Raw genomic sequence first — 13,406 nt, forward strand, 5'->3', positions numbered from 1 at the left:
GTGTAGTGTAGTGTAGTGATCTAACTATCATACCCTCAGCACAGAGATTCCATATTAAAATCACTGCTTTTCAACTTTACCTAACTGAAGGCTAAAATACAAAAGACCGCTTCAACAATACGAGAAACATAAGCTGGGAGTGACCGAGACTGAGAGATGTTGTAATGGTCTGATGATCAGGTTCTCAGCATAGAGATTTTCTGAGACCTCAGTTTTGAAGTTATGCATCTTAACCACTGTACCACCATCTGTGACATGAGGCAGATCCACTAATCACGTTCAACCCAGATACGGCTCTAACAAAAGGGTCAAGTTCATTCTCCTGCTATGCCACACAAATGTGGAATGCTCTACCAACAGCCTTAAAGGAGTGTCAATTCCTACGCTCCTTTAAAACACCCTGTAATTGAAAGAACACCATACAGGTGGCTGGAACTTCAAACTGGCCCCTGTAAAAAAAAAAAAAACAATGTAAACAAGCTATATTACTTTCTTGGGTTATACTAGTGGACCTTGTATCTCAACTGTACCGTCTTGTGCTTTTCCGAATCAAACTGCAAATAAAGTAATCAATAAATCAATCATTATCAAATATTATTATTATGTTATTATATGGTGGTGATAATGGTGATAATAATCTAGGTCATATATCATTTTTATAATATAACAAAACTAAATATATAGCATATACTGTATGGATGGATTATTGCCACTATTATCACTATTGTTATCATAATTGTTGTCTACTTTTTATTTCATTGTGACAAAAAAGAAGAAAAAAGAAAAAGAAAAAGAAGTGTCATAAAAAAATAAACAAATGTAAAAACATTACCAGGGGTAGGGCCCGACAAGCCTTGTGGCTTCTCTCTACCCCTTTTTCAGGGACTTGGACAAATACTGTGAAATGTATGTACAGACATTTTCGTATGCATATTTATACTGTTGATTATATTTTTCTATTTTTTTTCAATAACTTGTATAATGCCCAAAGAACTGAAAATAAACTGAACTGAACTGAAATCAAGTAAAATATCTTCTCATGTGACATGATACCGAGTTTATTCATATGACTTTGTGTCGTTAAAAATGTCAAAATCAAAACTAAATGTATTGTAATGTGTTTCAACTTAAGTGTCCTTTTCTATTAGGCGCCAACATCTTCAAATGATATGCATCTCATTACAATCAGATCAATTAAATAATCATGGTACAAGTAACAGTGCAGTAAATGTTTTATTACATATAAAAAAGACAATACATTTGTTTTTAAACAAAAAACATCTCTTGTGAAGAAATGCACCAGTAATGTCTAGATCAGGCGTATTCAACATTTTTCAGGACAAGGACACCTTAGCTGAGAGATGAAGCAGGGAGCCCCTACTACATATTATATAAAACTGTTTCATAAACCTTTCATAGATTTCAGATAGCGTCGTAGACGTTGACAGCCATCTATGTTGGATTCATGTATATTTTCATTTAACCACTTGAACCATCAAAAATACTTAGTAAACTTGACCTTTCTTTTTTTGTTTTGGGGCTTTTATGCCTTTATTGATAGGACAGTAAACTGACAGGAAATGGGGAGAGAGATTCGAACCTGCGACACGCTTAACCTCTCTCTCAATACTTGGTCTGCTCTTTTCCCCCCCCCCACTACACCCAAAAGCCTCACAGCATGAGGCGTTATGAGCTTGTAGATCTGCTATTTTTAGCCAAAGTTCTCCTCAGAATAGGGATGCTAGGTTTCAAGTGGTTAATGTAAAAAATAAATATCCTATCACACAAACATTTTGGGGCCCCCCTGTAGGGGTCCCAGACCCCCCGTTAAAGACACATGGTCTAGAATAGATATTGTCCTTTTTTTTCTTTCCTGAACAAAACAGGATTTCAATCATTTTTTTGGGCAACTCATACAGCATGACATGATGGGAGATGAGAGGAGCAGACAAGAGACCCAGCTCTCATACTGTAAAAAACAAGTCTATACACACCAAGAAGAACTTATAAAATACTCAGTCTGACCCCAAAACAGTCTTTCCTTGACTCCTTCCTCCTTTCCTAGTAGATGACAAACACTGGTCATCCACAGTGGAAGAGAGGATCTTAAGGTTAAAACTACCAAATACATACATCTGTACACGTTATATATTCTTATTCCATTATAATACAGTTAAAAAGTCTTATCTCCTATTAGCTGGTACATCCACCTATCCCAGGACCGACATCCAGAGGGAGGATTCCAAATGGTAATATTTATTTTCCCTGTTTACATACAGTAATGCTTTCTTCTGATACAGCTCATAAAGTAGGTGAATTACCCTTCCCTCCCCCTTTCTATTTTTCCAAAGTAGTGTTTCCTAATAGCTCAAATAATATAGGTACAGAGTACATTGTATAGTAAATGCCTACTGTATGTACGTACTGTATGTCTACAGTCAAGTTTCACACACCATCCTATATCTTTCTTACATATCATCAGTAGCGTGGTAAATGCAATAGTGAGTTAATACATAAATATCACTTTTTTTTTTACAAACAATGTTCATTTGATTCTATTGGCTCTGTTCCTTTACAACTCAACATTTTGTGTTGTGTGTGTCTGTGTGTCTACATTTTATGTGCTGAGAGTTGGCTTGTTCTAGTAAAGCTAAATGAACAGAACACGTGATTGTCTCTGAGCAGAACATCCAAAAACAGCATGCCATGGTTTGAGGCTCAAACAACAAACAGGCAGGACACTGTGTGTGTGTGTGTGTGTGTGTGTGTGTGTGTGTGTGTGTGTGTGTGTGTGTGTGTGTGTGTGTGTGTGTGTGAGAGAGAGTGTGTGAAAGTGTAAAGATGCATACAACACCAGAACAACCTAAATAAGTTTGGTTCATATAGGTTGGTTCGAGCTCCCCCGAACCGAGAAACATTGCGCATATTGCAACCACAACATGCTGTGGGGAATTTTGGACAGGGGTGTGGAGGTTTTGTCCTTTCTAAAACAACTGTGAACTTTAAGCTGGGCTAAATGCAGAAACCTGACCAGTCACAGTAGCCGAACTAGTACAGTTAGTCACACCATCTCGGGAGACACAGAACATTAGTTCTGATCCCGCCCACCCAAACCTGATCGAATTATGTCATATTGTAGTTCTGAAGTTGGTTGTTCTGGTGTAGAACGCATAGGGCTTTAGACAGCCTCACACAGAGCAGTCCCAGTAGGGCGTGAAAGTGTTGGAGTGATGTAGTGGTACAATAACATGCCATCCATGTCTCTTCAAACTCAGTAACAGTTCTCAGATCAGTGCGGACACAGTGGCAGAAGTTCTTTTTCCCCTGTCCCATAAACTTCTGGCTTCTTCAGAAAAGTACAGTTCCAAACTTCTGTGTACATGTCAAGTCAAAAGCGGAGGGAAAATGTTGAGGGCAACCAAAAAAGGATGAAGACTAAAGAGAGAATGAGAGAGAGAGGAAGGAACAGCATTCTTTCCACTTATCTTCTATCAGTCCGACCCACCTATTGCCCCTTCTCCTTCGTCTAACATTCTCTCTTTTTCATCTCTGTGGCGAAGTCCTGTTACCCGGAAACTGCCTCTAAACTCCCTCAATCCCTTCTTTCCCTTTCAGGACTCCTTGCCCTTTTCCAGAGAGCTGTGGATCTTGTCCAGTGTCTTTTTGATGCGAAGCGCTGTCAGCCTGGCTGAAGGGTTCTGGTACCAACACTCCTTCATCAGCTTCACTAAAGCAGATAATGTCTGAGATAGAAAGGGGAGGGCAGACACAGATTATATTATACCAAACTAAGTGAGCTTAGCATGTAGGGAGAAACTCAAGTGTTACAGGGGGAATATTTCACCTTAAAATGACCAGAGACGAGGTCCATCTGAACCCACATTTAGATAGATTTGTCTGGGAATTTATGGGAAATACTAACTAATAGTCCTATACTTTTTACCCTTTATACTGACAGCTGTCGTACAGAGGAATGTCTGTCTGAATGTCATACTGACAAACCAGACCAATACATTCAAGTACTCTGATGATACAGTTCTAATTTTTATTCTCATCATTAACAAACAAAACAAAAGACAGAAGAGATTGTTTTTGGTGCACCACAAGATACACACAGATATCCCATTACTATTCATGGTGAACAGATCAACCAAGTATGTTTGTATATGTCACGGTTAGATAGAGAAACTGTTAGATCGAGAAACGGAGCGCTCGTCGTGCGGCGCGGGGTGGAACAAGTGGTCGCTTTGAGCAACAACAACGTGGCGTCGGCAGGAATGATAGCCTCACCCCACGGAGGTTATGGTTAGGGTTAGGCATAGTTTTACTGAGGTTAAGGTTAGGGTTAGAGTAAGGCATAGTAAGCTAATGGCTAAACACAGCCGAGCTGGGCTAGTAAATAAACGAAAGAGAGTCGCAAACGAGTGACGTCAGCGCCTGCACTAGTGAATGGCTGACTGGCTGTTGTCGCCATCTGGTGGTGATTGGTGTGTGGTGAACTACAAAACGAGCGCTCTTACCACAATCTCACTGAGTTACCCAAACTGACTGTAACATATACATACCTCAGAGTATTAATAGACCATCTTTTGTCATGGAAATCAGATTGAATGAGTTTGTAAGAAAACAAAGCAAAGAATCTACTTCCTTCACAGTTTAAGATAATTTGGCGCTAGTAGACAGATTTTTCTTCTGTTTTTCACTTCTGTTATTGAGTGTTCTTCAGTACTGTAGTAACACCTGGTATGGATGCTTGTCTGCAGCCCTAAAGTCACAACTGCTGCAACAGCTGAACATTTGTTCAAAGATAGTTGGACAACCGCTTCAGAGGCTATATACGACCATGTATGATAACAGCATTCTAAGGTTGGCAAGAAATATTACCTCTAACAGTAGCCATGTGTTGCATAGAGAATATAGGTTGCTGCCTTCAGGAAGGAGATACGGTGTTCCAGCATACAATAAGGTCAGATTAAAAAGGTCCTTTGCCATCAGTAAGGCTTAATCATGAGTTTGGCCAGGGGTAGGCTAGGTGGTGGACATGGCTATTGTCTGTATTATCCTTATGTATGTAATCCTGTTTTTGTTCTTTTGTGTCAATTGTTTGTATATGTGTTGTTGCATACATGGCTGTGTCGCAAGACACATTTCAGTGTGAACTGACAATAAAGTACTATATCATATATATCATATACTAATTGCAGACAGAACAAAAAACAATCAATTTTGCAATGAGAACAGGACAGTCTAATAACTTGTCTCAAGCACATGATCTCCTATGCCAGAGTAGAATCTATTTTTATTTTAATGTTGATCATAATCTAGAAATACAGGGTGGATATATTTTGGATAAGATAAATTATATAGCAATGAAGCCGTCTTTTCAGCTTGGAGTGCCTGCATGTGAATGTACACTTATACAGCATTATAGGACAGGACATATCGGACAGTTATCTATAGCGACAAAAATGAGCGTCTTGCTCTTGGGGTGCCCGCTGGCCTACCGGTCCAGGCGCATCACCATAGGCTCCGATGCCTGACAGCGTGTTGCAAGTGACCAGATCTGTGTTCAGAATGATTTAAACAACATTAAAACCAAAGCTGCCCTGTGTCAACATATCTGCTTTTGTTACCGTGGTAACGACATAGGCTCAAGTAGGTCATGACTCAAGTGATGTTTTGGACAGTGTGATATGTGACCTGGGTGGTTTGATCAGGTTACTGCGTTCAGACTAAGGATGTCACTAACGGTTAATTTAGTAACCGGTTAGCCGTCAGCATTAACCGGTTAATTAACGGTTTTTAATTTTTTTGTATTATATATTTTTTTTTACCCCAACCTTTTTTTGCTGCGCTATTGAGATGAGGGTGCAAAATGCACTACTCGTCCCAAAACATGATCGCCCCCGCCACCGGGATCAAATCCTTCATGTATTCCTACCCATAAAACACTGGGGGGCGAGTGTGTTTTGGGGCGATTGTTCCGGTTACCTCAGCAGCGTACTCTCTCTTCTCGTCGCGCTGTTGTTTCGCGACAGGGCACAGTGTATTCTGGTTGGAGAAACACCTTGCGGAAAATCATCATCATCTTGGAGTTGGCTGTCAAATCATCTTTTCTGTGCGTGCAGCACAAGTTCAGCGAAGTTTCGTTTCACGGTTAGTTCTGGTCCATAGCGTTAGACCAGAGCTTGCTTCACAGTAAAGTCTGCCACTGCTCTCTGACCGGGTGTCTCGCATTAATTTGATTTGAAAACACTGATTTTGACAACAAGGGATGCGCATTCTTTGTGATGTGTTTTATCGTCAATCTTGACAAAATCATCGCGCGCAACGGCGCTGCCTTTTGATTTCCAAGCGAGCTCAAGGCAAGGAGGAGAAGGAGGAGTAAAAGAAAACAAAGCAGCGCACTACACCAAACCAGCAGTCTGTTTAACAAAATCATATCCCCATAGTCAAACAACACTTTCCAGGACCAGGACAATGTGTGCAATCATTTGTAAAAAATCTGATTGCATGTTTGTGTTTAGACTTATTTAAACAAATCGGATTCCACCCTGGATGTGGCACAGATCCGATTCAGGCTGGATTTGGCTGCCAGTGTAAATGGGCCCTTAAACCATGAGTGACATAAAAACTGAAACATGTGCCATTGCTACTTACAGGATCAGAGAACCAGCGGTTAGGGATAAAAGGCCTTTGCTGCTCCACGCACACCACCTTCCTCATGTCCTCGAAGCTGGGGTCATTTGGCACCTGATCATAGAACGGAGGCTTGTACTCTTCTACAATACCTGAAAGACGAGAGGTTAGAAATTAAGACATAATTGTGGAAGTCAAGAATAAGGTGAAACTGGAACACAAAGTTGTAATGTCCACCGAAGTCTGCAAAACAAAACAAAACTTGCCACAAAGTTCCTGACTTTCCACGAAGGAAAGCATGGATCCAATGGAGCGCTAAATCTGAACCATTTCAACTTTGTAAAGCAGTGTCTAGCAAAGATATGGAGCAACTTAACGCTAAAGTGTATAATTGACACAAAAAGATAAGGGACCCTATCCCTTATAGACGATCTACAAGCTCACAAAGTGTCAATGCATATTGGCTATCTTCACTCTTTTAAAAGTTTTTTTTTTTTTTTTTTTTCCCAAAATAGTAAAAAAATGCCAAAGAAGTTTAGGGGTTAAGAGGCTAGATAGGGCCCATGGGGCCAGCACGTTCTTTACAGGTCTCACTCAGATGGACACATGGCTTCTTGATTGGATATGCAATAAAATCACAGGGTTAAGGTCGTTGCACACTGCTGTTTTTTCGTCCGAATATAAAGTAGGATCACATTTCGGCGCATGTAATTAAAGAAATCAACCTCAAGTTATGTCAATCACGGTGCATTTGAGCAGCTATACCCTGTGTGTGGGCAATTTCCAATGTGAACAGGGCAGTGCTAGTAGTAGTAACATTAGCACCTCAGCAGTTAATACGGGGAACTCGCCATATATGATCTTATGGACCATGGTCAGATTGGCCATGGTAACCCTGGGTTCTACTGGGAGCCAGTTGAGCTCTCTAAACTGGTTCCCACGTATACAGCATGAGCTCAAGGGCCCGATCCAAGTATGACCCTAATCAGTCCACTGCTAGTTTAGTCTCCCCAATCCCCAACCAAGAACCTTGACGTCTGTGCCAGTCCTTGCTCAATATCTTACTCACTGTATTTTGGTTCATCCAAGTTACCCTCCACAATCCTGTAAGGCACATGGCCTTACAGACACATTGCTGTGTGGTTCAACCTCACACCTTTCCAGTTACAGGAGAGTTAAGCATTAATGCCACCAGGTACAGTTACAATATAGGCTTTTAACAGACTCTGTAATCGAGAGTGATTTACAAAAGGGCATGGTAAGATGCCATGAACATTGCCATGATAGCCAAGAACATTTGCCAAACAACAAGGGAAGTGGTCAAAAATAAAAACTATCCACCGTAAGTACAGTATCTATAATCTATCTAGCATCTATAAACGTACCAGTCAAAAAGCACAGTAAAAAAGGGGTGTAGCTTCCTCTTATGCAGAGATCCCGCAATAGTGGCATAAAGACGATTTGTCATTAATTTCTGATTTGCTATTTTATTCAGCGTAAAATGTTGACTGCCTCAGTGTCTAGTGTTACTCTAGGCCAGTGGTTCTCAGTGACCCAAAGTGGGGTCGCGGGAAGGTGCCGTTGGGGTCGCGTATTGGCAACCCCAATGGACATGAAAGGGACACAGGTAGACTGACAGATACAGAGATCTTCATATATGGGCACAGACAGACAGGCACAATGGGTATTCTGACAAAGCACCTGACATTATCACTCAGTTATTGGTCGGATTGTAATAACGTAGGTGTTCGAGTCACATATACTAACCATTGCTGTATGTGCGTCGTGCTATCTCCCACAGCACCAGCCCAAAGGCCCAGATGTCCACTCTCTTGTAGGCATCGAAGCAATCTGTCTGAATGGTCTCGTCCAGCACCTCAGGGGCCATGTAGCGCTTGGTACCCACCTTGGGGTTGTTGCCCACATCCAGTAGGTTATCTGCCTGGGAGTGAGTTACAGCTAGACCTGTTTGGAGGCAAACAGGCTGTCAGTGTAGGAACAAAGTCATTGACATTTTGATTGGACAATCCAGTAAATAATTGCGTGCTAGGTAGGGATGTGATTGATAAGGGTTTTTTGTCATTTGAGGCATTCATTTAATAATAATTTTCAGTAAAGCCCTATGTTTCAACGCCATCATTTAAGAATTAGGCTTTATTTGAAGTAAATATATTTGACTTTTATGTTTACTTATCAATTCCTGGTTATTTCTGTTCATAGTTATAGCTAATAATTTGTTTGCGGTGTTGCTGAAACGTTGGCGTAATATCAATATTGAGGTATTCAACAACGTTATCGAATATCAAAGGTTTTCCTAATATCGCCCAGCCCTAATTTATAGTTTAACACATTCCCCGCCATTTTAACATACCTTCGTACTCTACGGTGCCTCTGGTCTCCATAGACTTCCATGTAATTCATAGTGCACGGATCATGCACACCCATGCCTAGATAATGCACCACGTGTGTCCACATTGCTCACAGCTTTCAAACAAAAAAATCCGAATGGAAATCCGTTCAGGCATTCATGAGATAGAAGCCATTATGTTTTCCTAAAATGTAAACAAAGATGGCTGCCATGTTTGATAGATGGGGTTGCTATGGGGGTTAAACATGCAATTCCGCGATTTCTATCATGCCTACTACATTTTTTGGGGTCAGAATTTTTTTTTTCTTCAAAATGGCGGAAATTCTCGGGACTATCGGGCCTGGCAGGGAAAGACATTGAAATAATCTCGGGACTATCGGGCCTGGCATGCAATGAGTTAATGTCACAAATACCGTACGCACCATTTTATAAAAGGTATAAATGGCATTGGCAGGCATACATTAGAGGGTATGGCCGTAAAAAGGTACAATTCAGTACCATCCCATAACTAGGGACAGACATCAGAAAGCCAAACCTAAATGAAACAGGCACAGTAGATAACTTATGACTGACCCAAATCAGCGATGCAGCAGCGCAGCTCTTTAGTGACAAGTATGTTCTTGCTCTTTAGGTCGCGGTGTGCGATGGCCGGTTTCCCTTCTGTGCCAAAGATCTCTGTGTGCAGGTGCACCAGGCCGCAGGCTACTGATGCCGCCATCGCCAGGCCCTCTGATGTCTCCACGGCAACGCGCTGCAGGTAGTCGTACAATGAGCCGTTGTCATGGTAATGAGTGATGAGCCACAGCTGGGTGCTGGAGTTGCGAGAAGTCATGTCAGAAGCCATGAAGCCTGTGAGCAAGGAGGAAGAAGTGGGGCCAATGGAAGGAAGGAGGGGAAGGCAAGGAGGGAAACTAGATTATTAATGGACCAGCAAATGATGGATATCCTTGCATAGCGGATAGTTTCTTATCCAGCAAAACCCCTTTAACAGCCCCTATCTCCTTCTGCATAAAAGACAAAAAGGAGAGTGGGTTGAGTCCGACTTGTAAAAGCGAGAATCGACACGGTTTAGTCCTCTGGTATTTTCCAACATCTGATATTAACTCTTTTACTGCTTCGAACGTTAACGCTCGTCCCAATTCTGACCGTGGCGCGTCGCCAATAGGAACGCTCGTTCTTTTACCTTGTTTGATCACTGTAAGCTGATGAGGGGTCGCGCGGGTGTGTACAGTAAAAACATCTCCCGTAACGCTGCTCTCAAATTTCCACCACACGTAAACGGTCAATTCACTTCCTGGCTGTATTCTGTGGACCAGATCTAGAAAATGCATTTCTACGCTCTGAACTACGGAAAGTTGAGAGTGCCATTTCACATTCATTCATTGCACAAGGCTTCCCCCTGCCGTCAGTTTGGCAAGATATATGTGTCCATTGAAAAAGATTTGGTTTGGAAATACTCCATAGATAATTTTCTATAACATCGCAAAGGTAAGCTACTTTTTGATGGCACCAGCCAGAGGCGCCGGGTTTTGTCCATGCCGCGGGGTGCTGAAGCCATATCGAGTGTAACCATGACCACGCTATTGCAACAGCCTATTAGGCCTATGTATAGTGAACAAAGCATACAAGTGCTTGCAGCAAAACCAAACCAAAAAAGGTTATTTATTTCTTATTCTTAGTGAGCAAGGTGCTACTCCTTACAGATGTAAGGGATATGAAGCCGGTTGGCTATGACATTCATGTCAAGTTTCAGTGCCTCCTCCATGTGACAGTTCAGCAGAGTAAGATGGTTTAGTCTTGCTTGTCCCATTGTGGATCGCAGATAGCTTTTCAGTCTCCGCAGCCCTGACAATGACCAATCTATCCCACAGCCCCCACACCAGCCCCCCCACAGGAATGTGGGGGACTGGTGTTTTCTCCTCAAATAAAGCCGTAAGTGTTAATTTCGGCATGATCTCGCAGGGTGCTGCAGCCCTTCATACCCCACAGACTCGGCACCTATGGCACCAGCACAAATAAATAAATAATAAATATGGCAGTAGAACTGTTTAAGGTCAGATAGCTGAAACAGTATTTTATGTAGTTTATGCAAACTAATACCCCCAGAGTCACATCTTTTCAGTCTTGGGTTGTTAAAAAACTGTTCCTTAGTCACCCGACCCATTATGTATTACTAACCCAGTATGTTTTCATGTCTGAGCAGCACTGTGTTGTAGATCTCGGTCTCCCTGAACCAGGACTTCTCGTCTCGCGATGAGAAGATTTTAACAGCCACATTCTCCCCTTGCCACTGGCCCCGCCATACCTCTCCATACCTCCCTTTGCCTAGAAGAGAGAGATGAAAGAAGATACATAGAACAAGAAAGGAAATAAGAACAAGAAAGGAAATAAGACGTATGGTAGCTGATCCATATGTATGAATACTGATTTATACTTAGTTGCGCACTGTCATGCACCAAACATATCCGATCTACAAGCTCACAATGTGACACAGTACAGTGCTTTGTGAGGTTGTAGATTGGCTATTTTCGGTGACACAATGATGAACAACCAAGTATACATCAGGCAGGCATCAGTCGCAACACTGAAGATTTTAGAAAAGGGCTTGCATGGTAAATGATAAAAACATCTGATTTAGGCAACCGTTCTTCAATTACTTTTTATCTTAAATAATTGGTGACCCATAGGCCAGCAAACAGCGCCATCCAGTGTCCAAAAAAAGGCAGCCTGGCCATAGGCTATAACTTGTCAAGTGGCAGTATATGAGTGAATACCGTGCAAAGTGAGCACCGCTGACTTCACACAGATGAGATTTTTTAAACACAGGTCTGGACTAGATGTTAAACCTACCTACACACTCCACCAGACTGATCTGTCTGGCCACTGTTCTTTGGACAAGAAAGGGAAGACCAGAACCACTGCCTGACGTGCATGAGTGGTCCAACAGGTCCTGAGGACAGAGAAAAGGAATGCCACTCTGAACATACTGTATATTTGCAAGTCTTTATCCTTCACTACGCTGTAAAACGTGAGCTTTGCCAGTTGCACATCAGTTGACAAACATCCATAAATCAACTGTAAAAATAAGGAACATGTCACACTGACCCATATCTTTAGAGTAACTCATATTTACTCTACCACTGCTGAGACTCAGACTTATTGCAATCCTCTTTGTATCTGAATCAATACAAACTGTACCTGGTACCTCTGTTTTTTCTTACCGCTAAAGTGCTGTCTCCTACATTGGAGGTGATGAGACCATCTATGGCTCCCTGCTCGGTGTCAAACTCCTGCAACCTCTGCAGGCGGCCATGGTGGAGCCTCCTGCATGCTAGAATGGACACTACAGACAGCAGAGCCAGAACCACCACAGGACCAAGCACAAAGAGAGCCAACATCTCCACGCGATACCGCACTGGCTCACCTTCTGGGGCTGTGGGGCAGAAGAGAGAGCAACGAAGTAAGATAAATGTTTTCAGAGGATAATCAAAAGAGTGGCTTAAAAGCAACAATTCAGGGAAATAAGACCTAGAAAGAGAAAGACTGACAGCCGACTTGTGCAGAGTAATAAGTATACACACACACTGCACACACCCAAGAATGTTTCTCTCGACAGCAATAATTCTTATATAGTCTACTGTATGTGTTGCACATTTTCACATAGTAGAAGCTAGGGATGTGAAGAAAAAAATAATCCACTCGATTACCGAATCATGCTAATCTCGACTCAAAAAATGTGAGTTGAGTTGAGTCTTTTCTTTTAAACTTTTTTCCCCAAAAATGTTTTAATGTTTTAATAATAAAAAAATTAATGTTTCCAAATGGGAGAGGAATGGTGTGTCTGTCTGTGTCAGACTGCATGTCTGTTTAAGTCCATGCATGTATGAATGCGCTAGTCAGGTCCGCGGTCTACTGGTTGAGAAACACTACGCTGCCGGTCTGATCGTGTGCGCGCACCATAGGGGTGCGTGCCAACTTGATTTGTTTACCTCCTGCATGCTTGAAAACGAAAGCTGCTTGTTAATGGCAGCGTCGCCGTCGTGTGCAATGATTTTGTCATGATTGACAATAAAACAACACAAAGTATGCTACTCGTCGTCAATATGAGACACCCGTGGACGCGGTCAGAGAGTGGAGACCGGTGGGGAGGGAGAGCGAGGCAGACTGTCACCAAACCTCCACGTTGTGATACACTAGCCTGGGTGCCAGCCTGAGCTTGCTCGCTAACCTCGCCTCACTGGTGTTCGTTTACCGTTCTGTGGCCGTTTGATCCGTAGATGGAAACCATAAGCAGAATAAGCGGCATCGCTTTCTTCCGTTTCCCCTGTTTGTTTCCCCAATCTATATTAAAATGCTCGAGTAGCCTAGTGTAGTCTTGCCAGTCGCTACGAGTTGGACT

General features: G+C 42.1%; 1 protein-coding gene across 1 annotated transcript; it reads right to left on the reverse strand.

Annotated features, from left to right (window-relative positions):
- Positions 1-1,214: 1,214 nt before the first annotated feature.
- acvr1l (activin A receptor, type 1 like) lies at positions 1,215-12,437 on the reverse strand. Its single transcript, XM_080750115.1, has 7 exons — positions 12,229-12,437; positions 11,858-11,957; positions 11,186-11,332; positions 9,581-9,856; positions 8,407-8,604; positions 6,661-6,791; positions 1,215-3,743 (listed from the first exon to the last, which is right to left on the reverse strand). The coding sequence occupies exons 1-7, from the start codon at positions 12,403-12,405 to the stop codon at positions 3,612-3,614; spliced, it is 1,161 nt and encodes a 386-aa protein (XP_080606241.1). The 5' UTR covers positions 12,406-12,437; the 3' UTR covers positions 1,215-3,611.
- Positions 12,438-13,406: the final 969 nt, after the last annotated feature.

Source organism: Nannobrachium achirus, assembly GCF_963921795.1.
Source record: "Nannobrachium achirus genome assembly, chromosome: 20".
Classification (NCBI taxonomy): Eukaryota; Metazoa; Chordata; class Actinopteri; order Myctophiformes; family Myctophidae; genus Nannobrachium; species Nannobrachium achirus.